Source organism: Schistocerca piceifrons, chromosome 1 (assembly GCF_021461385.2).
Source record: "Schistocerca piceifrons isolate TAMUIC-IGC-003096 chromosome 1, iqSchPice1.1, whole genome shotgun sequence".
Taxonomy (NCBI): domain Eukaryota; kingdom Metazoa; phylum Arthropoda; class Insecta; order Orthoptera; family Acrididae; genus Schistocerca; species Schistocerca piceifrons.
In genome coordinates, this window is record NC_060138.1 from 203,750,006 (window position 1) to 203,776,283 (window position 26,278).

Here is a 26,278-nt window from a genome sequence, read left to right on the forward strand (position 1 = left end):
ACAAGACAGATTTAAAATACCTTCACTGGTTTCAGAAATAACTTCAGAAAAAAGTAGGGCTCTTGAAAGAAGTGTATAAGGCAGGGAAGAGTTGTGTTAACCAACACTATAGGTGACCACCAATAAAATGTTGACTCTACTATGTTCCTTGCTGTTGGTTATTTGTCACTGTGTTTTGGCTATTATTTTACAGGTACTGTGCGATTTTTTTTTGAGAAATATATGAGTACATAGTGTACAATCCACCAGTGACTGCCACAATTTTGTTCTTCTTATTGTCCATACTTTCTAATACATAAATTATTTTTGAAGTGCCAAAATGTACTAGAATACATAAAACGTCTATAAAACACCGCACTGTACAATGTACTTGTGGTGAGACAGGCGCAATTCCTGAAATCCATCACCCGTGGCCTCTGGCCTGGCGAGGAGCACTGCTGTCTTGGGTCCTCGGATAAACCATAAAAATCCACCGCATTATGACACACACAAACAGACCCGGCCTGGATGCAGATCGGTGAGACTAGATCCGATGAGCAGGGCTTGGACATTACTGAGAAACAATGGTGGGCTTCAGATCAGCAGGCCTAATCCTTTAGAGATACCCGCAGAAATGGCCTGCAGTTTTGGCTGATTGTGGAAGTCCATTCATGTGGCCAGCTATTCATGTGTCACAGACACCCCGTTGATGAAATGAGACCACGATGATCAATCCATGCAATGCATACTTCAAGTAAATACTTTTCAATACTAATGAGGATAGGTAGCAACTCACTGTAAAGATGATCACTGAGACACAGACAGGCACTTAGAAAAAGACACTCACACTCCCACAACTAAATTTTCGGCCATAGCCTTTGTCAGAAAACGAGAGCATTCACATAGTCACTCAAACACAACTCATGCACACATGACCACCATCTCTGGCCACTGCGAAAACAATCTGATCAAAACAAATCACTCCCCCTGCCCCCTGGCATTCATCAGCAGCTGCTAGGCTAGTGGCAAGAAGTGGTAGCAGCACAGATTGCAAGCTGAGGGGAATCGTAAGAAGGGGAAAAGCAGTAACAATGAGGAAGTAGGGAAGCAACGCATGTACCCAGGTGCACCCAAACAGCGACGATGCACAACATCTCAGCAAACAAACCATTTCATCCACCGAGACAAAAATGAGATTTTTCCAGTGTTTTTTCAAATTTCCCTGATTTCCCTGACATGTTTGAAATTGCCTGGTTTCCAGAACTTGTGTTAACTTTGCCAGCAGAAATTTACAACACTTTGAGAGAGGTGTGTGGGAATAGTGTAGAGGATCGTAGCACAGTATCACAATGGTCTCTGTCCATTTCTGTGAAGGTCACGTAAGCACTGAAGACAACCCAGGAAGTGGAAGGCCATCAACTGCTACACTTCTCAGATTACTGTTAATGACATTTTGAGAGCAGATTTACAAAAATCAAGAGGCCTGAATGTCATTCACTTCAGTTTGCAGAAACAAAAGAGACAATTATAAGTAATGCTGCCATTTCTTGGGTCCCAATTGTTTAATGACATTCCTAAAAGTAAATATTGCTGCATCACTGTTTATATTTGAGAACTTGAAATTAAAATCTATAATGGCGGGAACTGAGTAATGGTCTAACTTAGTTGAAGATTTTACCACATGGTTTTGCAGGTACAGTGGTCCTTTACAAGCTCACTTAGACAGGTGAAAACCTGGATGAGTGATTAATACTTTTCTCTAAAAATGGAAAGAAAAACAAAAGACATCTCCAACTTTCTCTTTGTCTCTTGCATGTGCACTGACAAACAGTGAATAACAAGCTGTAAAAACTTAAGGAAAGCAAGAGTGAAATGAATGTGAAAAACAAGTGCCAGCTCCTATTCTGCACACAGTTGGGAACCATTTAGCACAGAATCTAGGCCATAATTAATGAATGGTAACTAAAATGTTTCATTCCTTAGCTAAAACAACATTCTATGAAAACAAGTTGACCGACTTCACACGACAACCTGTCACCTCACTGACAGCACTCATACATACCAGATAACTTTAAGTCTAACAAGTAGATGTAAGGTATCATTATTAAATATTCTAACAGGGTCTGTAGAAAATGTCACCAACTAAGATGCTTGCAGATGTAACAGTCTTGTCAAACAGTAACTACAAATAATTCTCTCGTATACATCCAGTGAAGGGATAAACCCAGTGTGTTTCCATCTGAAAGTCATTGAGTGTGAAAATGCTGTTCTCATGTTTTGGATGTGTTGCACAAAAAATTAAATTAAATTAAATTAAAACTATGCCTCCTCCCTTCTGACGGCAAATATGGTATTTTTGGGTAATGTTACCACTAAATGTTACATCCAACAAACTGAATAGAGAGACCAGTTTTCCTAAAACATTTAATCAAGATATTATATTTAGGAATCTCCTGAAACAAAAAAATCTGATACCAATGGTTTCACATGACAAAGTATTTCGACAACACACAAGCATGCCACGATTTCCTAAAATATCAAAATGTACTTATCTGTTGTTACTTACAATCAGATATAACAGAAGCGCAATGTAAAGCAGAATTTAAGCTAAAGCTTAGACCAGTAACTCAAGCATTTGAAATGCATGACATAAGCATTCAAACTCACCTTTTTTATTCTGCTTGTTAGGTCCCAATGACCAAGAGCGCTTAAATTCATTCGGAACTTCAGATGAGTCAGCAACTACGTAATGCGAAGAAAACAAATCATGCAACAGCATTTGCAGCAGATCACATGCACAAACAGAAAATAATGAAGAACAGTCTGTAACATTCAACTGAAAAGTATCTAAAATTTTCATTGAAAAAAGATATCTTTCCATGTAGAAACTTAACAGAGCCAAATAAGAAAGAGAAGTTGGTTTTAAGACCTGAAAACTCCAAGTACATAGGACTTCATTTCACTTTTGTGTACCCTGTGTTTTAAATTGTTCAGTTCTCTTGTACTCTTACACAAGACAAATGGTTTCCCATGCTGTCTCACAACCTCACAAAAAAAGAGCTAGTTTTCTATTTGTATGATGCATACTTAAATACTTGGACTGCAAGACATGTTAGCATTTAAAACATAACAGTATATATTTCTGCTACTTGGTGATATATCTTGTGGATTCTGTGACTAAAGTGATATGTAACACAAAATTCTACCTTTTTGGTGTGGTTTTGGTCATTTATGCACAATATCTTTTTTTAATACAAACAACGAAAAATGCAGTCTGACTTGCTTGTGTGGTTGGATTCACAGCATGTTATTTTCCCAGCAGGGAAGTGCACACCCACGTTAGGTCTTATGCCTGGGCCTACAGCACAGTACAGTACACTGTTGAGGCTAATTCTCAATCTCTACCATTTCTCCAAACCCATCTAGTTAAATGTCAAGGTGTTTTCTTAACTCATCTCCACCTAGGAGTACAACTTACAAATATTTGAAACACAAAAACACAGAAAAAAATTTCAAGAAGCTTATATAGATAGTTAACATGACTTTCCCTCACTGTACTGTGTCACTGCTGAAAGAAAACAATGCATTCAAGCACTGATAATGTTAGAAATTATACGCACACCTCTCTCACTTAGAAAATCTGTTCTAGTTAGGTACAGCAACATTTTTCTAAAACAAGACACTATTTTAATTGGAATAAATAGTACATTTTGTATGATGCTTTAAAAGCAACTCATCTCACTAAAGTGACAGCAAAACCAAACATCAGGACTTCCTTATAGTGTTGTCTTCCTTGACTTAGCTCCTGTGTGATACTTTGTATTTAACAGAATGTGTTCTTTAACCATTCACTCTTTTATCAATGTGTATTTATCTGCTACCATGTCCAAGCTAACTGTCCGAATACAGCATTATTAAAAAAGTTACCAGCCTACTAACCAATGTGACACCACCAAGTGCTCTGATGTCTTGTTTAACACACTACTGTGTCTGAATGGGGAGGGGGAGGGGGGAGTGCAGAGCATGATAGTGTGGGGTGAATCGGGAGTAGTTTCAAGTTGGTAAAGTTTAATTATATCAGCTATGACCAAAAATTCTGAACAATACTATTTTCCTTATGTGGACTCTACTTCTAATCTGTACTTGTGTTGCCTTTGTGAGCTATGTTGCAATAACAGTGTCATTATATCTGGATCAGAACAGTATGTGATTGACAGCCAACATGCAGGACAACCACCACAGCAATAATGCAATTAAATGAAGTGTTTAGCCAATCACTCTCTCTGTTCACCTACATAATACTGCTCTGCAACCTCAGGTCCTGGTTACAACGTCTGGTTGCAGGTAACAATCAGGCCCCGTAATGTAACCACTGTGGTTAATTTTCATTGTGTACTTTATTTCTCTGTAGGGAATGATGTTTCACACAACGGAATGCCTGAATCTACTTTCTGAAGTGTCCAGAAAAGCAGAAGGTTATAAGATCTTGCAATCAAACTCAATACCAAACACTATCATGATGCAAGCAGAAGTATTCTGTGTGATCCAGCATAACAGTTGGTGCCACAAACAACACTGCTCAATTATATGCACAGGCATTTGGCTGTCAATCATTTTGTTATTCTGATCCAAGAAAAATCAATGTTTCAGAAACTATAGTCATCAATACCATGAAAGTGGACAAGGCAAGTGACCAGTAATTATACACACATCTGTTATCAAAATAAGCAGCATACAATCTGAAGACAACTGTGTAGCACCTATTGAAAATAGTATGTGGCAAGAATTTAAACCTTTGAAACTATTGCATAGCGTTCCATCAGACTTGAAGTATTTTTCTCAAAACCATTTATGGTGCTTGAAATAAATGAAACACAAAAACAAATGGATGCTGGTTATTCTCTACACTTCCTTAAAATCTCTCTTTTCTTTTTCTTAACACTATATAAATTGTTTGGTCATGCATACTGTGGATTATCAGTGCCTCCTTCAAACAGAAGAACATGTATAAAATACATCATGCAAATTTAAAGCCTCTGTCTTATTCCAGTTAAATGCTCATCATTGTCAGACTGCAGCATAAATAATCCTCAATGCATAAAAAAAGCACATGCATAACCATTCACAAGCAAAAGTTCCATGCAGAGAATTCCAGCCATATTATCTACATTGCATTTCATTAAAAAAATCAATGATTAGATTACATTGAGGTGTGTCTAAACACATGACTGTTAAACATCCACAACACAGATAAACCACTTTCTTATGAGTAATCTTCTCATTCTGCCATTTCATGCATCCCCTTTAACCTGTGATACAGTTCGACGAAATTCTATTAAGACTGCTAGCCACAAACAGTGTTGTTTCTCCAGTTGTCTCTGTGGTCTGATACGACAATCCAATTACATTTTGTTTTCACGTAATTGCTATGAGTGGAGCAAGTTTTAGAATTAATAGCACTTATTCTCATAAAGAGAAGTCTGAGAATTCTAAACTACATTCACCATTACTCTGTGTTATGCTAGAAAACTCTCCTTATGAGAAAGCAAACAACTTTAAAAAAATAGCGGCTGCTCATCGATTTATGGATAGCTAACTGCAGAATCTCTGAAACTTTATGTAATCATTTAACACCAGTGGTATAATTTGCAAGGCGGCTGCTCATCGATTTATGGATAGCTAACTGCAGATTCTCTGAAACATTATGTAATCATTTAACACCAGTGGTATAATTTGCAAGTTTCAGTACATCTACCAGTTATAAAATATTCTCTTTACTCGCAGCCTTCAGAATAAAGGCATTTTCAGAAGGAATAATGCTTAACTTCAAGTACAGATTAAAATGCAAATTTTTCAAAGCAGGGTTATTTCTATAGCGTTTCGATTTATTTACATGAAGAGATGTATGGAAACATGATACAGATTCAATGGCCTACCAATTATGTCATTATGGATAAGATTGTGCAACATTTCATTGGTATGCAGTAGTTTTAAAAGGCGAATCTCTCAGACCACCAATATCTACCTGATAAGCAAATAAGGTTTTGCCATGTAATTTATTGCTCTCTCTCGTATGTGGCTGGATCAGGTTTTCTGTATCCCACAATGTTTCCTCAAGACAACTGCTCAACATCATCAGGTGTGGCCGCTGGCTAAGCATATGATGATATTGAGCAGACTCCTGAAGGAAATACTGTGGGGTACACAAAACATGATCCAGCGACAGACCCAAGATCCACATACTGAACATATCCACTTGGAAAGTCTGAAGAGTCAAAAGAAATTTTCACTGTATTTAAATGTCTGAATCTATAGTACAAAACAGTACACTTATTAAAAAGGAAGACACTATGCTTAATCAAGATGATATTTTGTTCTTAAGTGAGGGAAGAGTGTTACTAGCTGTATACATTTCAAAAGTTGTCATACCTCACAAAGAAATTTTTTTATTTGTTATTGTTGAAGTTTAGTCCACACTCACACACACAAACACAAATTAGCTGGTGAGATCTTTTGTGTCTTTACTATTTATAAAATGGCACATGGGATCAACCTATGGTGACCACATATGCACTGATACAGAAGGAGGAGTAGTTGTGGATATAATATGTGCAAATGGACATATTCAGGGTGTGGGGTGCATTCATGGGCCTATATGAAGCTTGTACGCCTTTCATAGCCTCATGCTAAGGTCATGCAAATAGCATTATGCTGGAAGCAATGAATGTGAGTGTAGGCACCTACCAGTGATAGAGCAGGTCTTGAAGATACAAATATACAATACTAAGAGAAGACCAAAGGATTGTCTCTTCATGAACTACAATTCCCACTTTGAAACAAACCAAGGTAAGTGGGACTCACAAATTAGCCCACTTCCAACCACAAATTGCCACAGACCTCTATGAAGCAGTGGTATGATCAAGTTGACACTACATCAACCATCATCTATAAAGAACAAAAATTTGGCATATCAGAGAATCACAGAAAAGCACATACCACTGGTATGCAGCATTTGGTGATTGCAGCAATGACAAAAAAGTTGAATATGGAGACCTGTGGTAATTGCCCAGGTATGTGATTTATTGTTACACCACTAAGATTTGGTACCACATAGTGAAAGTTATTACTTACTACACTAGGTTTAATTGCAGGCACCTTGACAGTATACCACTATGCTAGGGAGATTATGCAGCCAGCTACCCGTCTACTCTTGAAAGTTGCTACTCTGGTAATTTTCCAATAACAACAGCAAAATGTCATACTACAGTAATAACCAAAACCCTCGAGATAATCACATACTCTCCAATATAAAATGAATTAAGTGAAATAATCTGGATCTCTACAGAATGAGCTGTGTGGACGTTACATGCAAAACCTGTGGCAGCTTTTCGAACGGCCTAGGTAATCTTTGTCGTGAACTGCTCATCACAATTTTATTAAGAACCTATTATTAAGATCTTCACTCACAGTAGTACTTAATGATTCTGAGTAGCTATTTTGCTCTGCCAAAGAATAAACTATAGACACCACCACCAGCAAGTTTGAATTGCAGTTTTCAGTCATCACTGTTAGTCATGCAGAATTAGCAGTAGAGACTCTGCACATGTACATCTTTTCATTGCATTGGAAAAAACTCCAATGTGAGAAAGAAATCACAGTATCAGCAAGTCAACACTTTAATTATGATTTCATATGATTTTTTTTATACGTTTCTTGAACCTAACTTATCAGCAAAAGAATGCTGAGTCCCAAAGGCAAAATTGTTCAGCAAGACCATGTTCTTATAATGCAGCCAAATCTTTAGATTAATTTGGAATACAAAACAATTATTGTTTCGTGACAAATCTCCTCTAACACGAGGGTCACTCCAAAAGCAATGCATACAATTTTTTTTTTTAAATCCACCTTTTATTCTGTTTGAAAGTTTTACAGTGAGTAGATAAATCCATTAGGAACAATATTTTCATTCCTTCACATAATTTCCATCCCTCTCAACTGCCTTACGCCATCTTCGAACCACCGCCTGTATACCCGCACAGTAAAATCCTGGACCAACCTGTTGGAGCCACTGTTTGGCAGCGTGCACAAGGGAGTCATCATCTTCAAACCTTGTTCCATGAAGAGAGTCTTTCAGTTTCCCAAAGAGATGATAGTCACATGGAGCCAGGTCAGGACTGTAAGGTGGGTGTTTCAGTGTTGTCCATTCGAGCTTTGTGATCGCTTCCATGGTTTTTTGACTGATATGTCGCCATGCATTGTCGTGCAACAGCAAAACATCCTGCTTTTGTCGATGTGTTCAAACACGACTCAGTCGGGCTCGAAGTTTCTTCAGAGTCATCACATATGCATCAGAATTTATGGTGGTTCCACTTGGCATGATGTCCACAAGCAAGAGTCCTTCGGAATCGAAAAACACTCTAGCCATAACTTTTCCTGCAGAAGGTGTGGTTTTGAATTATTCCCCCCCCCCCCCACCCCCCTTGGGTGAATTTGCGTGATGCCACTCCATCGATTGCCTCTTCGTCTCTGGTGAAAAATGATGGAGCCACCTTTCATCACCTGTCACAATTCTTCCAAGAAATTCATCTCCACCATTCTCGTACTGTTCCAAAAGTTCGCTGCATACCGTTTTTCTTGTTTCTTTGTGAGCGACTGTCAACATCCTGGTAACCCACCTGGCACAAACCTTTTTTAATGCCAACACTTTCAGTGTTCTGCAAACACATCTTTCCCCTATCCCAACACAGCATGACTATTCGTTCACTCTGATGCGTCTGTCAGCAGTCACCAATTCGTTAACTCTCAGCACATTGTCTCGAGTGTGTGCAGTACGAGGCCTGCCACTGCGAGGACAATCCTCAATATTGCCGTGCCCGCTTTCATCACGTAACCTGCTTGCCTGCAGACTAACTGTACTGCGATCGACAACAGCGTCTCCATACACCTTTTTCAACCTCTTGTGGATGATTCCCACTGTCTCGTTTTCACAGCACAGGAATTCTACGACAGCACGTTGCTTCTGATGAACATCAAGTGTAGCAGCCATCTTGAAGACATGCTGATGGCGCCACTCACGGGAACAGGTTGAACTAAGTTTGAAAACAAGTGGGAAAGATGTATTTACACACTGTAAAACATTCACATATGCAGAATGAAAACTGTATTTTAACAAAAATAGTGTGCATTTCTTTTGGAGTGACCCTCGTATATGAATCTTGTCTCCCAACAGAAGCAACAGAGGTAAGTCTCAAGTGCTACCACTGTTTGAGCTCACACTGACTCAGTTTCTGAACAGTTCCATATTTTTTCAATCGACAAAGTGGCAGTACGCTTTGAGTTAAGGTATTAATACTTGGAAAACATGAAATTCTGGCATCATGAATGCTTACATTATGGAGAATACTACGCTAGCCACAGTACACAACTTCCGAGCAAGAACTTCCTTTTCAACATAATAACCATTCACAATCATAAATTAGCTTTTCATCCTTTTCATGAGGTTTTTGTCCTAAGCAGTGCAGTCTAGTAATATCTAGTACACAACAGCACAAAACTGCAATTATATTGAGGTTTAAATCCAGGGTTCTCACGTAATGTCATAACCCATAACCAGAAAGCGTAACGACTGTGGTGTTCCATCGAGAGAGAGAGAGAGAGAGAGAGAGAGAGAGAGAGAGAGAGAGAGAGAGAGAGAGGCCCTTCCTTTTCTTTTGATAGTTATCTGTGAGTGGAAAAATATTGCAGTTTGTGAACACTGATATAGTACTACATTGTTCGCATTCACGGGAAACATTTAGTACACCATCTCCAATTGGACTGTGTCCAACACTGCAACGCAAAGTTCCTATAATTCTCATCTGCTCCAGTTTTTTTTACAATATTCTTATTGTTTTTAATTTTTTTGTATGTGTTTACACTCTTGACACCCTGATTCTTGTGCCCTCCCTAATGGCAGTGCTATTCATTCAACATGTGTAACCAAGATCAGACAAAGCCGATATATAGGTTCATAACACAATACGAATAATCGGTGATTGTAATTCACTGACTGACTTCTGTGTTAAGTTGACTGAGCATGCTAACAATTCCAAAGTGAGCTACAGCATTCAAACTAACAAGAATTTTACATTTTTATTTTCTGCCTCAGTCTTTGCTGGATGAAATTGATCATCATTACTGTTAATTGAATTTGCCTGTCTCCTTTTTCTTTTTGTTTATTCAATGATTTAGTATGCCTTAGATTAAAGCCCTCTTCTGTCCCTACTTATTGCTTGAAGTAACTGCTACTATTTATTACTCCACCTATCACTTGCTGGCTTTAGTCTCGTCAATTTTACAAGAGTTTCACAGTGGTTTATATAAGACTACTTTAGTTGTCAAAAATCTTATATTTTTAAATGTGCATACAACTGTGATTTAAAGATTTGGAGACACACAATGCCTCTCCAAAATTTCATGAATTCTCTCATTTCCCTATTGACAGGCATGTCTCTCCAACTTACCTTCAATATTATTAAGTATATTTTTGCTATCAAGTTCCTGTAAGTACTTTAATAGAGACCATCACCACAAAAAAAATTATAAATTTAAACTTTGTTTCCTGATACCTTTTCAAGTAAAGAAATCATTACATTTTACTGACAGCAGTGTACAACCATTCTGCTTACTTTTTGTTCAGTGTCTACTACTTGACAGTCAAGCTATCTCTGTAGTAAATAATTTGCTAAGAATGCTCACCTTTCGCTGGCAGCCTAAGTGACAAGGAACGCTCCACATTTGGATCTGGGAGATCACTTTCGGCTTTGAACAAACAGACATGCACCAATTTTTCAAATGTTCAGCATAACAAAGACATGCAATGCAATAACATGCAATAAAATTGGCAATACTTATCTTAAAATATTACTTATATAAATTTAAACAATCCATCACAGAATGCTTCAAAAATACAAAACTTGCATTTTTCTATCGAAGCTAATCTGCAATAACTGTTTTTAAACACTGCAATTATTGAAAGTGTACCACTACCTAGGAAACATATATTGCTGGAAAAAAATCATTTTAACAAAACATTGAACGACAAGATTATTCATTTGCAACGAGCTTTGTGGTATCTACAATGCGCACATTACTCTTCTTCACATACAACTTACCATCACTCAGAACAACTTCAGCTTGACTTGGCCGAGGAACCTGCTTTGTCTCTATCCGCAAAACTCTCGGTTCTGTAACAAGCACGAATACGCAATTATTTCTGATAACACCACAGAGTGCAGAATATATCTATTTATAATCGTCCAAATATCACAGTCTATCAATTTTGTAGTTTGCTCCTTTTCAATCTCACCAGATTTTTCTTATTTTTAACATTTGGCAACTTCAGTTGACTCTGTATTGTAAATCAGTTAAACTCTTGCCATGCATACAGTATCTTATTTTCTGGTTGCAAACAGCTTATACAGGTAATTGTCATATTTATAAAATATTCCACCATTCAGTACCAAAACTATACTACATTTATGAGTGTTTGAAAATTGATTCTTAACTTTTCCCATTTAGCTCACTCTTCTGTTAAATTTACAGTTGAACAAAAAGAAAAAAAAGCACAATCAATTGTGTAAATTCTTTTCGGGCACTGAATAGCAGTAATAGCAATTTTGTTAAGCTCACAGTCATTAAAAAGGTTACTACGGATACTAAAGTAGCAACAAAAGTTAAAATAAAAAGAAAGAATTTTTCATATGACATTATTCAGTGACATTACAAGATAAATACCTATACCTCTGTCCTGAAGTGTCCACCTTATTCTACTGAAGTAGCAACTTTAAGTGAGGGCCGCATGTATAACAGTGACAATTTGGATTCATTTTCTTGATATATATATTTAACCAAACAGCCCTCGTCAAAGATTTACTGTCCTACACCCGTACTCTCTGCTGGAAATATCACTTTGCCACGAAGAAAAATGATCCTAATCCTACTCCTAATGATCCAATTCCCCAAGACACTATCCAAATTGAACCATGCCTGGAACAGTTCCGTCCTCCGTCACAGCGGGACCCACCTCCTCTTCCTCAAAATCACCCTCTCCTAACCTTCCAGGAATTTCTGACTTCCAGCCTTGCCTCTCAATCCTTCTTAAAAAACCTTAATCCTACTCCCAACATCACCACTGCTGAAGCCCAGGCTATCCGTGATCTGAAGGCTGACCGATCCATCGTCATTCTTCCGGCGGACAAGGGTTCCACAACTGTGGTACTTGATCGTCGGGAGTATGTGGCTGAGGGACTGCGTCAGCTTTCAGACAACACTACTTACAAAGTTTGCCAAGGCAATCCCATTCCTGATGTCCAGGCGGAGCTTCAAGGAATCCTCAGAACCTTAGGCCCCCACAAAACCTTTCACCCGATTCCATCAACCTCCTGACCCCACCAACACCCCGCACCCCTACCTTCTACCTTCTTCCCAAAATTCACAAACCCAATCATCCCGGCCGTCCCATTGTAGCTGGATACCAAGCCCCCACCGAACACATCTCTGCCTACGTAGATCAACACCTTCAACCCATTACATGCAGTCTCCCATCCTTCATCAAAGACACCAACCACTTTCTCAAACGCCTGGAATCCCTACCCAGTCTGTTACCCCCGGAAACCATCCTTGTAACCATTGATGCCACTTCCTTATACACAAATATTCCGCATGTCCAGGGCCTCGCTGCGATGGAGCACTTCCTTTCACGCCGATCACCTGCCGCCCTACCTAAAACCTCTTTCCTCATTACCTTAGCCAGCTTCATCCTGACCCACAACTTCTTCACTTTTGAAGGCCAGACATACCAACAATTAAAGGGAACAGCCATGGGTACCAGGATGGCCCCCTCGTATGCCAACCTATTCATGGGTCGCTTAGAGGAAGCCTTCCTGGTTACCCAGGCCTGCCAACCCGAAGTTTGGTACAGATTTATTGATGACATTTTCGTGATCTGGACTCACAGTGAAGAAGAACTCCAGAATTTCCTCTCCAACCTTAACTCCTTTGGTTCCATCAGATTCACCTGGTCCTACTCCAAATCCCATGCCACTTTCCTTGACGTTGACCTCCACCTGTCCAATGGCCAGCTTCACACGTCCGTCCACATTAAACCCACCAACAAGCAACAGTACCTCCATTATGACAGCTGCCACCCATTCCACATCAAACGGTCCCTTCCCTACAGCCTTGGTCTTTGTGGCAAACGAATCTGCTCCAGTCCGGAATCCTTGAACCATTACACCAACAACCTGAAAACAGCTTTTGCATCCCGTAACTACCCTCCCGACCTGGTACAGAAGCAAATAACCAGAGCCACATCCTCATCTCCTCAAACCCGGAACCTTCCACAGAAGAACCCCAAAAGTGCCCCACTTGTGACGGGATACTTTCCGGGACTGGATCAGATTCTGAATGTGGCTCTCCAGCAGGGATACGACTTCCTCAAATCCTGCCCTGAAATGAGATCCATCCTTCATGAAATCCTCCCCACTCCACCAAGAGTGTCTTTCCGCCGTCCACCTAACCTTCGCAACCTCTTAGTTCATCCCTATGAAATCCCCAAACCACCTTCCCTGCCCTCTGGCTCCTACCCCTGTAACCGCCCCCGGTGTAAAACCTGTCCCATGCACCCTCCCACCACCACCTATTCCAGTCCTGTAACCCGGAAGGTGTACACGATCAAAGGCAGAGCCACGTGTGAAAGCACCCACGTGATTTACCAACTGACCTGCCTACACTGTGAAGCGTTCTATGTGGGAATGACCAGCAACAAACTGTCCATTCGCATGAATGGACACAGGCAGACAGTGTTTGTTGGTAATGAGGATCACCCTGTGGCTAAACATGCCTTGGTGCACGGCCAGCACATCTTGGCACAGTGTTACACCGTCCGGGTTATCTGGATACTTCCCACTAACACCAACCTGTCAGAACTCCGGAGATGGGAACTTGCCCTTCAGCATATCCTTTCTTCTCGCTATCCGCCAGGCCTCAATCTCCGCTAATTTCTAATTTCAATTTGCCGCCGCTCATACCTCACCTGTCTTTCAACTTCATCTTTGCCTCTGTACATCTGCCCCGACTGACATCTCTGCCCAAACTCTTTGCCTTTACAAATGTCTGCTTGTGTCTGTGTATGTGTGGATGGATATGTGTGTGTGTGCGAGTGTATACCTGTCCTTTTTTCCCCCTAAGGTAAGTCTTTCCGCTCCCGGGATTGGAATGACTCCTTACCCTCTCCCTTAAAACCCATATCCTTTTGTCTTTCCTTCTCCTTCCCTCTTTCCTGACGAGGCAACCATTGGTTGCGAAAGCTAGAATTTTGTGTGTATGTTTGTGTTTGTTTGTGTGTCTATCGACCTGCCAGCGCTTTTGTTGGTAAGTTTCATCATCTTTCTTTTTAGATATATATATATATATATATATATATATATATATAATGGAAGGAAACATTCCACGTGGGAAAAATTATATATAAAAACAAAGATGAGGTGACTTACCGAACAAAAGCGCTGGCAGGTCGATAGACACACAAACAAACACAAACATACACACAAAATTCAAGCTTTCGCAACAAACTGTTGCCTCATCAGGAAAGAGGGAAGGAGAGGGGAAGACGAAAGGAAGTGGGTTTTAAGGGAGAGGGTAAGGAGTCATTCCAATCCCGGGAGCGGAAAGACTTACCTTAGGGGGAAAAAAGGACAGGTATACACTCGCACACACGCACATATCCATCCACACATACAGACACCAAATATATATATATATATATATATATATATATATACAAAAAGAAAGATGATGAAACTTACCAAACAAAAGCGCTGGCAGGTCGATAGACACACAAACACAAACATACACACAAAATTCTAGCTTTCGCAACCAATGGTTGCCTCGTCAGGAAAGAGGGAAGGAGAAGGAAAGACAAAAGGATATGGGTTTCCCTCTATTATTTATATATATATATATATATAAACTTTTTATTAAAATTAGTGAGAAGCAATGAACTTAAATGAAAATATCCTGTACCATCTCTGCTTTCTTCTTCCGTTTCACTAGCAGCAGAAGTTGGAGACATAAGTGGAGACTTAGTGGCCGGCATACTATCTTCATTTGTAGGCCGACTGTTTTGCAGTGAAGAGGAAAGTGGCTCCGATTCAGTTTGGTCTTCATCAACTACAATAAAAATTATGAACATTGTGTTTTCTTGCAGGACACAATTTTCTAACAGAAAATAAATAAGAGGAAAATACACAAGCACTCAGGTCAACTTTTGCACAAACTTATAGGTATTTCCTAAGGGCGAAATCTGACTCTGGAATACAAAAATTAAACTCTTTATGTGAAACAACAAGCGGTCTGATGCAACTTTTTAAAACTTCATAATAGTGATAAATAAAAGTCAAAACATAAGAATATTTAGTTCTCCATTTTTTTTTATCTCAACATTAAAAATATGAAGTGCATTTTGACATTTATTTCTTTTTTTAAAAAAGTATGATTCTGATGTCCTATATTTCATGAGGCTTTCCAGAATACAGATGTGTGTCGACAAACAGATGCATTTTATCCAATTTCTAGATGAATTCATGTGGGAGAGAAAAGTATTTTATGATAATTAAAGTTTTAGCATACAAAGTTCCGTCTAAATGCTAATTAAACATATTGTTATGAGATGGCTTGGTAGATTTCAAACCTCTTAAAACATATGGTAACATTCTTTACTGACAATTCTTTAGTTCACTTAGTGCCTACTACAGCATCTTTAGTCGGAGAAAGGTTGCTGCTGACCACAATTCCTCATAGCTTTATTCTTCAAAGTTGTACTACTATAATTACCTACACTGTCAAAAACATTTACATATGTCAATATAGTCAGATGTTACAATCATCCAATTGTACACTTAATCCTAAAACAGGGCCTGTAATTGGAAACTGCATGAAAGACAATGTGTCAGGTTTAATGACATTTTTTCCCAGTAACAGGCTTTCTCAGTGAATTCTGCAGCAAGAACATTACACACTTATTTCTTTTTCCTGTTTGGCTAAAGCAAAAGTTTTATTTGCATTCTGAATAACTGTTCTCATGGAATTCAGTCAGTCAATCAGTACATGACAGCAATGCACCTGTGGGGAGAGGAGCCCACTAAACAGTACATAAACACCAAGTGCTGCCACATCCAATGCACCAAGCCTGAAACATTGGCTACAAGAAGAGCTTACCTGCAGAGAAGCACCTGACATCATCTTCCCTACAAACAACTATTCAAGAAATATAAATAAAACTTGCTCTAAAGAGGGAGGGATAAGAAGAACAAGAAGAAGAAGAAGAAGGACATCAATTGTGACATTCTTATCACAGGCAAGGTCATTCACACAATGATTACCAGAACTCTGGATAACTATAATAATGACCATGTTCTCTACAAAGGAAAATTAAGGGTCACTGATCTTTCACAAAATCTCACTACAAGTAATGATGCTTACAGATTACAGTATTTAGTACAAATGTGGCCTTTAGTACATCAGCTGAACATAATGTTGCAACTCATATTTGGCAACAAAATTTTTGCCTTAGTGGGATGCAACACATGGATAGTATACGCAACGTACCTGCTCCCTATCACTACCATAGTTCTCTGCTCTTCTTGGCACTAGGGATTGGGCAACTGCAGTTTGGGTATGCACATTTGGTTGTGTTGGTCACCCCCCCCCACCATATTTATTAATCTGGGGTTTGAAACTCTTAAATTCAGTTATTTGAGACTCCAAAGAAGTCATGTCTCTCTGCCCAGTTTTGTTCCTGGTCACAGTTAGGCAGTGGCCATTCATTCTGGTGGACAGCTGATGGTCGTCATACCAACACAAAAAGATGTGACGTGACGGCAGCAATGTTGGTGTATGACAACAGGGCTGCTCTCACACACGGCCTTGCCTCTGATGGGTTAGGATAAGACAGTGACAGGAATGGAGTAGGAAATGCCGAGTGAATGGTTTGGGCAGGTCTTGCACCTTTTGTGTGTGACTGTCAACAACTCAACACTTCTGATGTTTGGGGAGTCGTCTCCTTTACTCCTAAATTATTTAAATTCTACCATAACTTTCCGACTATATTTGCATTGTCTGTAGACATATTCCTCATTCTGGTTCAATGAGGTTCTTATTACATGGTAACAATGAAAGAACGTCATATCCATATTCACCCTTATGTTGAGATGTTGAAGGTTATCATATGATGTCCATTCACACAATTCAGAATGTACGAAAATAGCATTTTAAAACAATATCACCAAAGTAACTATCTTACTGATGCATACCAACAATACTAACAAGACAAGTCACTGAATATATTTAACTGTTATTCACTATGGATTTTATGAAACAGACATACTTACACGATTCACCCCTTTGTTTCCTTTCTACAACTTTCTTGTATTCCTCAAGTTCTTCATCCGTTACTGTGTCAAATGGGTTCTTAGCATATGGAGTTTTATACACTAAAGCATTATGCTGGAAGCCTCTTTGTATTATTCCTTTTGAAGCAGCTCCTACCAAAATGACTTGGTCACCAGTAGCAGAGATATTAGCATCCTGCAATTCAAAGCATGTGCAATTAAGTGCCCAAAGTCAATAGCAGAAAACTAGCAAATGATATGAAGAAATATGAAAAATTTTTATGCACCTGCAATTTCTTCGCTTCTTCCCATGAGACTCCTTCGAGAATGTGAGACTGTGGGCCTGAAGTAATTTTATCTGCTCGCCTGTTATCCTTTATCTGTAAAATAGGAGACAAAAAAAGGTAAGACTGGACACTTATGTAAATTATCTCAAATACATAGTGTTTGATACTAAATTCCTCCATGACATAAATCTGTAGTAAGATAAATAAAACAGAAGAGCGTGTCACCTGTAGCATATTTTAAGAATGATTTAAATGGTCAGCCTTTTTACCTTTTAAAAGTGCAGTACTAGCACACTCTCAAAGATTGCATATACTGTATGTTCCCTCAAACTCCTATTTTCCTGCATTTATTTATTTCTGTTTATCTTATTGATATTGCTTAAGTTCCTTATGTGTTCTGTAGTTACACTGATAATTGTTTCTTCTTTTAATTAGTTTGTGTATCACTCTCCATGTTTTATACTTCCTGAAGTAGCCGTGTCCAGCACTTATTTCAGTTTTATTATTTTTTTTATTAATAGAAACTGTTATGTGGGCTTGCTGGTCCTATTTTATGTTAAAGTTTTTCATGTCAATTCCATTATTATTTATTTACTGTTTAATTTTTTTAATTTTTCAATGCATTACCACCACACTGTCAAAGATGTTACTGTATGTGTCTGCTTCAATCTAGACGTGTAACTTCTCTTCAAATGTTGTTTACAACATTGTAACTTCTTTAGTGACAATACTTAGTAAATGTCTGAAGATGTCCTTGTAAGCCAAAAACACAATAAAAGTAATACTGTAGAACAAAAGCAAACTGGTGCTTTCCATTCATTAAATGGTTACTGTTTCTACTTTAAGGGGGGAAAAAAACTTTGTGTTCTGCCTTACGGCAGGTATTGTCATGGGGGAAGCTTCGTCAGAGAGGCCCACTGCATGAGCGTCTACTTTGCAAATGCTTCTTGCTTTCTTCTGGTACTGAACACCATCAGTTGACCATCATGGTCTGAGACATCATTAAATGTATGTGTAAAATGTTAATACCAGTGCCACTGGTTCCTCTGATTCTCAACACAAATTGCTTGAGAGTAGTTACATTATGTGCAATAGCCAAGAACTCAAACCACCTCTTGAATAAGCGTGCTCTAAAGCAAATAAAATAAAGTATCCACTTACTATTACCTCATTCAGCTTGGAAGTTCAGAATTTTAATAACATACAAGTTGTTTTATAGATAATTAAAAATTATTAGACTGAGTGTTTTCTACCCTAAGTAGCAACCACTCCTGTCTCTATATTTGATCTGCATACCAAGTTATATCCACCTACTTCTAATATAGACACATCAGTGTTCAAATGACGTTCACAAAGTATATGCACACAATTTGTAAGATGCAGTTGACCTAGTTACTTAATTTTACTGTAACTCTCTGTTTGGTGTATTTTCTTTAAAGACCTTCTTCTATCACATTTTTGAAGCTCAATATTTGCAGTTACATTTACTTCCTTCAATACTAGTAACTTCAAATCTGAGTCTATCTAAAAAGGATGTTGGTCTAAAGTCAGTTACCCTCCTGTGATGATGATGTTTGGTTTGTGGGGCACTCAACTGCGCGGTCATTAGCGCCCGTACAAAGTTCCAATTTCTACACAGTTCAATTTTTACACAGTCCAATGTAGCCACTGTTATGAATGATCATAATAATGATGAAATGATGAGGACAACACAAACACCCAGTCCCCAGCGGCCAGGAATCGAACCCCAAACCCCGTGATCCAGAGACAGCAATGCTAGCCACTAGACAATGAGCTACGGGCTTACCCTCCAGTCAGTGGCTATGTCCTATTTTAAAGATTCTCCTGTCAAATCATCCAATTTTCATTTACAAGTTCTATAGAGATTTACACTGTGGCTTGTGAAATTCCATCTGCCAATAGTAGGAACAGGAATAGCAAACCTGTTCAACCAAGTTAACAGGCCCAAGCAGCCAATCTTATTCCATGTTGACCCGACTCACATATTATAACATTAAAAAACAGGAACTAACATAACATTTGTTTGTGTTCAGTGTTGAAGCTGTCTCCATCATATCACTCAATAATATAAATCTACTCTATACCTACATACATACTCCACACCTATCGAACTGCAAATATTACCACCTACACTGATCAGCCAGAATATTATAACCAATTACCTAATAGTCACTATATCCACATTTGGCATGGATAACAGCAATGATGAATTGTGGTATGGAAGCAATGAGGCCTTGGTAGGTCACTGGAGGGAGTTGGCACCACATCTACACACACAAGTCACCTAATTTCTGTAAATTCCAGGGAAGGGGGAGTCAGCTCCAAAGTCACATTCAATCACATCCCAGATGTGTTCGATAGGGTTCAAATCTGGCAAGTTGGGGGGCCAGCACATCAACATCAACTGGAGCTCTCCACTGAACTCCCCACTGTGTTCCTCAAACCATTCTATCACACTGCAGGCCTTGTGGCCTGGTATATTCTCTTGCTGCAAAAGGCCACAGCAATTGGCAAACATGATCGTCATGAAGGGGTGTATGTGGTCTGCAACCAGCATACGATATTCCTTCACTGTCATGGTGCCTTGGTTGGTTGTTGGTTGGTTGGTTGTTTGAGGTTTAAGGGACCAAACAGCAAGGTCATCAGTCCCTTGTTTCAAATATGGTCCATTCCGCTAATGGGACATCTCAAGAAAGTCAGAACAATAAAAGGGAAAAAGGGAAAAAGTTAAAAACGTAAAACACCCGACAAGTCGTGCAATTTACGAAATGCTTGTGCCGAGCCTCCAGGCCATCACAATGTGCCCTTGGTCAAACTCAGGTAGATAGCTTTCAACATACGGACAGCATGCACATAGGGGCACTCTGGGTTGCTCTCTGTGCGAGCCTCAGCTCAGTGATTATGTAATCACTCATCTCCGTCTGGTCTTTACACAAGCACACTAGCATGTACACTTGCTGCTAGTTTTACCTCAGCATGTGTCTGGGATAATGCTCCACTGCGTGACTGCAAAAATGCTAAGTCTGCGCATGCTTATGCACAAGCGTACATCGAGAACCAGGGACTCGAGGAGGCAACAGTGTTTCCTATATAGGTAATCAATTTGTCAAGAAGGCGCCAGTCTTTGTGCAGCTGCAAGTGCAACAGCTTTGGACCGCTCACACACAAGATGCCGTGTTAAAGGATATACAGAAGATGTTCTCGTCTGACTGTCTACTAAGCTATTGACAACGTCGATATTACTACCATGGATGGTCTTGGAGATTATGTTGCAGTGCCCCTCTGTGTTTTGTGGATGTTTTCTTAATTTCACTATTACCAAAAACGATTCAGCTCAGTGTGGTAATGGGTGGATCACCGCTGCATTAGTCAGTTATAACGGCGATAAAGTTAAAACTGTTGTAGGACTTGAGCCCTTTGATAGTAGAGATATGATAGCCTCTCATACCATTCAGATTGGGGAGGTATATAACAGAGGTATGGGTAAATCCTCCTTTACATCTACGATACCACGGGTATTGTTGTTGTTGTGGTCTTCAGTCCTGAGAGCTCTCCATGCTAGTCTATCCTGTGCAAGCTTCTTCATCTCCCAGTACCTACTGCAACCTACATCCTTCTGAATCTGCTTAGTGTGTTCGTCTCTTGGTCTCCCTTTACGATTTTTACCCTCCATGCTGCCCTCCAATACTAAACTGGTGATCCCTTGATGCCTCTGAACATGTCCTACCAACCGATCCCTTCTTCTAGTCAAGTTGTGCCACAAACTTCTCTTCTCCCCAATCCTATTCAATACTTCCTCATTAGTTATGTGATCTACCCATCTAATCTTCAGCATTTTCTGTAGCACCACATTTTGAAAGCTTCTATTCTCTTCTTGTCCAAACTATTTATCGTCCATGTTTCCCTTCCATACATGGCTACACTCCATACAAATACTTTCAGAAACGACTTCCTGACACTTAAATCTATACTCGATGTTAACAAATTTCTCTTCTTCAGAAACGCTCTCCTTGCCATTGCCAGTCTACATTTTATATCCTCTCTACTTCGACCATCATCAGTTATTTTGCTCCCCAAATAGGTAAACTCCTTTACTACTTTAAGTGTCTCATTTCCTAATCTAATTCCCTCAGCATCACCCGACTTAATTTGACTACATTCCATTATCCTCGTTTTGCTTTTGTTGATGTTCATCTTATATCCTCCTTTCAAGACACTATCCATTCCATTTAACTGCTCTTCCAAGTCTTTTGCTGTCTCTGACAGAATTACAATGTCAAGTTTTTAGTTCTTCTCCATGGATTTTAATACCTACTCCGAATTTTTCTTTTGTTTCCTTCACTGCTTGCTCAATATACAGATTGAATAACATCGGGGAAAGGCTACAACCCTGTCTCACTCCCTTCCCTACCACTGCTTCCCTTTCATGTCCCTCGACTCTTATAACTGCCATCTGGTATTGAAGACTTATAATCATTGTAAAATTAATGAACAGGAAGGAGTATGTATATGGATTAATGGTGATCTTGTGTGTGCAGCCACTCCTCATCAGGTGACGCTGCTATCACCTAGACAGGTTTATATTTTTAGTAGGTCGGTGGTCGTAATATTCTGGCTAATCAGTCTATATGCCTCTGTGAGAGTCCTAATTTCTCTTACCTTGAGGCAGATTCTCTAAATTTTCACAATAGTATTTCAAGAAAAGATCATTACTTCTCTCCAGCGCCTTCACAAAGCACCTCCATTATACTCGCATGTTGATCTAATCTGCTTGTAATAAATCTAGCAGCATACCTACGAATCACTTCGATGTCTTCCTTTAACCCAATCTGATGGTGATCCCAAACACTCAATGGTTTGCACTAGGTTCTATACAAAGTCTTTTACACAGATAAATGAGCTACATTTTCCTACAAATCTCCCAACAAATTTAAGTAGGCCATTCGCCTTCTCTACTAGTGACCTTATGTTTTCCTTTCATTTTATCGCTGTCCAACACTGCCCCTAGAAATTTAATCATTGTGACTGTTGAGCAGCACACTACCAATACTGAATCTGAGCATTACACGATTTTTTTTTTTTTTCTACCCATCTGCATTAACTTCAGATTTTTTCCACAGTTAGACCAAGCTGCCATTCATTGCACCAAGCAGAAATTCTGTCCAATTCAACATGTATCCTCCTACAGTCAATAAACAAAGATACTTTGCCATACACTGCAGTGTCCGCAAACAGTTGCAGATGGCTGCTCACCCTATCCGTCAGATCATTTATGTATGTAGAGAACAAGAAAGCATTAATCTTTTCATAAATGTGTGAATTTCTAGTAGCTTTTGCCTGTCTACATTTCTGGATTCTTTTCTGAACCAAGAATGCAACAATCTCTGCTTCATCAGCACTTTCCGAATTTTGTTATTAAACCATGGTGGGTCCCTTCCATCTACTCGATACACACTTTTCCAGAGTGTTATTTACAATGAGTTTAAATTCTGCACATAATTCATCAATGTCCCTTATATTAACTAAATTATGACCCTTCTTTGTCTCTGTTGGATGCTAATGACTGCTTATCTCCTCCTGGCCTTCTTGATGGATTTATGAGCTTGAGTAACCATTGTTGCTATGATGACATCATGATCATTAATCCTCCTCTATATTGACACTGATATCATGCCAACCTGTTTGCAATCACAAGGTCTAAAATATTTCCTTTCATGAGGGTTGTCTAACTAGCCACTCATGACAGTTTTCAAAAAATGTGTTCCAAACTACTTCACAAAACTGTCTGTCTGTACCATCTGTAATGAACCCATAGCCATCCAAGCCTATATTCAGTAGGTTAATGTCACCTCCATGGTGTTTCCTACCTCATTTACTATCACAGTATGATTATCCTTTTAAAATCTTTGCAGGAAGAATGTATGTCCTCTACCACTTGGCTAAGACAAGCACTTGGCTTGAATTTTCAATCTTGTATTTGTATCCTCTTCTGTGACTTTTCTTCTTCTTTTCTATTTTCTCTGAAAACTTTGGTTTCCCGTTGCAAGCATGCTGCGCCCCTTGGCTGTACCTAGATCTACTGGAGATTCTTCCCTTACATAAATGAGATGGCACAGCGAAGTTACTTTCTGTGCCATTGACAAAACTGTTGGACACAGTTCTCTTCCTGAAGCAGCCCTTTTCCTACTAGCACGTCTCAAATCTCTTTACTCAATTCTCTCTTTCACTTTTCCAGTTTCACCCCAACAGTGTCAAGTTATGCCTTAACGACCCTTTTCCAGTGTTCCCATAGCCCATGACTCACTCCCATATAACGCTGTGCTCCAGAAGAACATTCTCAGAAATTCCTTCTTCAAATTAAGGCCTGTATTTTATCCCAGTAGCAAATTTCTTTTAGTGAGGAAAATCCTATTTACTTATGCTAATCTGCTACTTCCACCATGATTTATTTTCCTTCCAAGATAGCACACTTCTGTCACTTCAGCAATTATGTGGTCCCCAATTTTTATTTTAAGTTTATTGGTAATCTCATTTATTCTACTCCTTTATTTTTTCTCTCTCTTTGGTTTACTCCCATCCATATTCAGTGCTCATTAGACTGTTCAATCCATCCAGTAGTTTCGGTAATTCTTCCATACTTGCAATGAAGGAATTTCCACCAAGGACAGCACTATTTTCCTTCGAAGATGGCACAGTTCCTTCACTTCATTTACCGACTGGTTCTAATTAAGCTGACAGTTTTCTGCGTGCTGCAGTGGAGGCTGTATACATCGCAGGAGGCTGAAACACTATAGCTGTATTCATTAATCACTGCACTTGTACAGTACACTGAAAAAAAAAGTTCCACTTTCTGCCACCAGGTGAAATATGGTGCCATAAACAGCCAGAATGTGGCTGTGGGATGTGGTTTCACAAGCTCCTTCATTTTTCCATTTTTCTTTTAAGGAGATGACATGTTGCAGACTTGTTAGGTGCACAGTGACAGCTGCACGTTAAAAGGACCTCCCTGTGCAGCACGGTTCCAGCTTTGCAAAAACACAAATATGTACACACCACTATTTCCGCCCGAGATTGGGTAACACTACACGTCATTTGCCAGGTGAAGGATTTGCTTCAAGGAAACTTTCAGTAATGACGTCATCTTTAGGCAAGTTTCAAGATGTGTGGCCTTCCAGATCCCCCAATGTGAATCCATGTGACTTCTGGTCAAGGGAATGTCTGAAAGATCATGTATATCAAGGATGTACCTACACTCTTCCTAATCTGAAGAACAGCACAGGATGAGATACTGCTCTGATTACACCAGATACGCTATAATGAACTGTCGACCATGCCATGTTGCTGATTCAGCATGTTCCCGAGACAAGAGACCATATTGAACATGTTGTAACTTGTGACCATATCCTAATAAACACACCACAACAACCATTTCAAGTGTTTGATTGTTCCTTCCCTTTTCCTGCACCCATACCACATTCTGACTGCTTACAGTACCATATTTTCACCTGATGGCAGAAAGTGGACCTTTTTTTCCATTTGTTTCTCCAGCATACTCCATGAGTGCACAGATTAAGGAACATACCTACAATGTTTCAGCATCCTGTGATATATACAGCCCAAACTGTAGCCCTCTGAACAAATCAGTTTAATTATAAACACACACGGTACAATGTTTTAAGTTTATAGTTACTCTAATTTATGCTGTTCTTTTACTTTTATCTTCTCCATTTCTATTTAAATACTTTGGAGACCAGCCACTTAGAATACTGAGCATAGAAAATCAGCCCTTTATGTCATTTACTGAGCGAGGTGGCGAAGTGGTTAGTGCTCTGGACTCTCATTCAGGAGGACAATGGTTCAACTCCGCGTCCGGTTATCCTGATTTAGGTTTTCCATGATTTCCCTAAATTGCTCCAGGTAAATGCCGGGATGGTTCCTCTGAAAGGGCACGGCTGACTTCTTTCCCCGTCCTTCCCTAATTCTATGAGATTGATGACCCTCTTGTCTCCTCCCCCCAAAACAACACCCTTTATGTTGTCACTTAAGGAATTACTGGCACCTACATAACGAATATATCATCAAGAGTAACTGATGCATCTTCAATAGCAATAAATACTAAAAAAGCGCTAAGCCTCAGGAGTTATTTTTCACTATTACCATAGTTCTTTGATAGATTACAAATTTTAAAATAATGATGACAAAGTGCCAAGTGAGTTACTGAGCAATTTCTTCCTCTTGAGATTCCAAAAGTTCTTGCTCACTCAACAAATGTGACATATTTGTAGCAGAATTACAGCAAATTGTGAAACCTAATGAAGACACACACAAAATTACATCAATGCAATCGTACTGGCTTAGCCATTAAAGAGAGCAGCTGTTAAGTTCACTAATGTCTCTTTCAAAATAATTCTAGTAATTGACAACAGAAGCCAGCAACAGTCAAGGGGCTTATTGAGAGACGAAATTACTGAAGTTTTCGAGCAATCTGTTCTCACACAAAATTACTCAAGTTTTCGAGCAATAGGTGGCTCGAGCATTGATATAATCGAGCCCGACCTTTAC

General features: G+C 39.2%; 1 protein-coding gene across 9 annotated transcripts in view; it reads right to left on the reverse strand.

The window, feature by feature from the left end:
• Positions 1-26,278, reverse strand: part of LOC124782755 (protein hu-li tai shao) — a 421,012-nt gene that overhangs the window by 30,309 nt on the left and 364,425 nt on the right. For 5 of the 9 annotated variants that reach the window (XM_047253968.1, XM_047253970.1, XM_047253971.1 and 2 more), the window contains 6 exons: positions 17,696-17,788; positions 17,409-17,604; positions 15,043-15,189; positions 11,133-11,204; positions 10,717-10,779; positions 2,647-2,721 (listed from right to left, as the gene is read on the reverse strand). In XM_047253968.1, coding sequence (XP_047109924.1) covers positions 2,647-2,721; positions 10,717-10,779; positions 11,133-11,204; positions 15,043-15,189; positions 17,409-17,604; positions 17,696-17,788 — 646 coding nt within the window. The remainder of the gene's footprint in view (positions 1-2,646; positions 2,722-10,716; positions 10,780-11,132; positions 11,205-15,042; positions 15,190-17,408; positions 17,605-17,695; positions 17,789-26,278) is intronic. The other 4 variants (XM_047253975.1, XM_047253974.1, XM_047253972.1 and 1 more) reach the window with 3 other exon arrangements.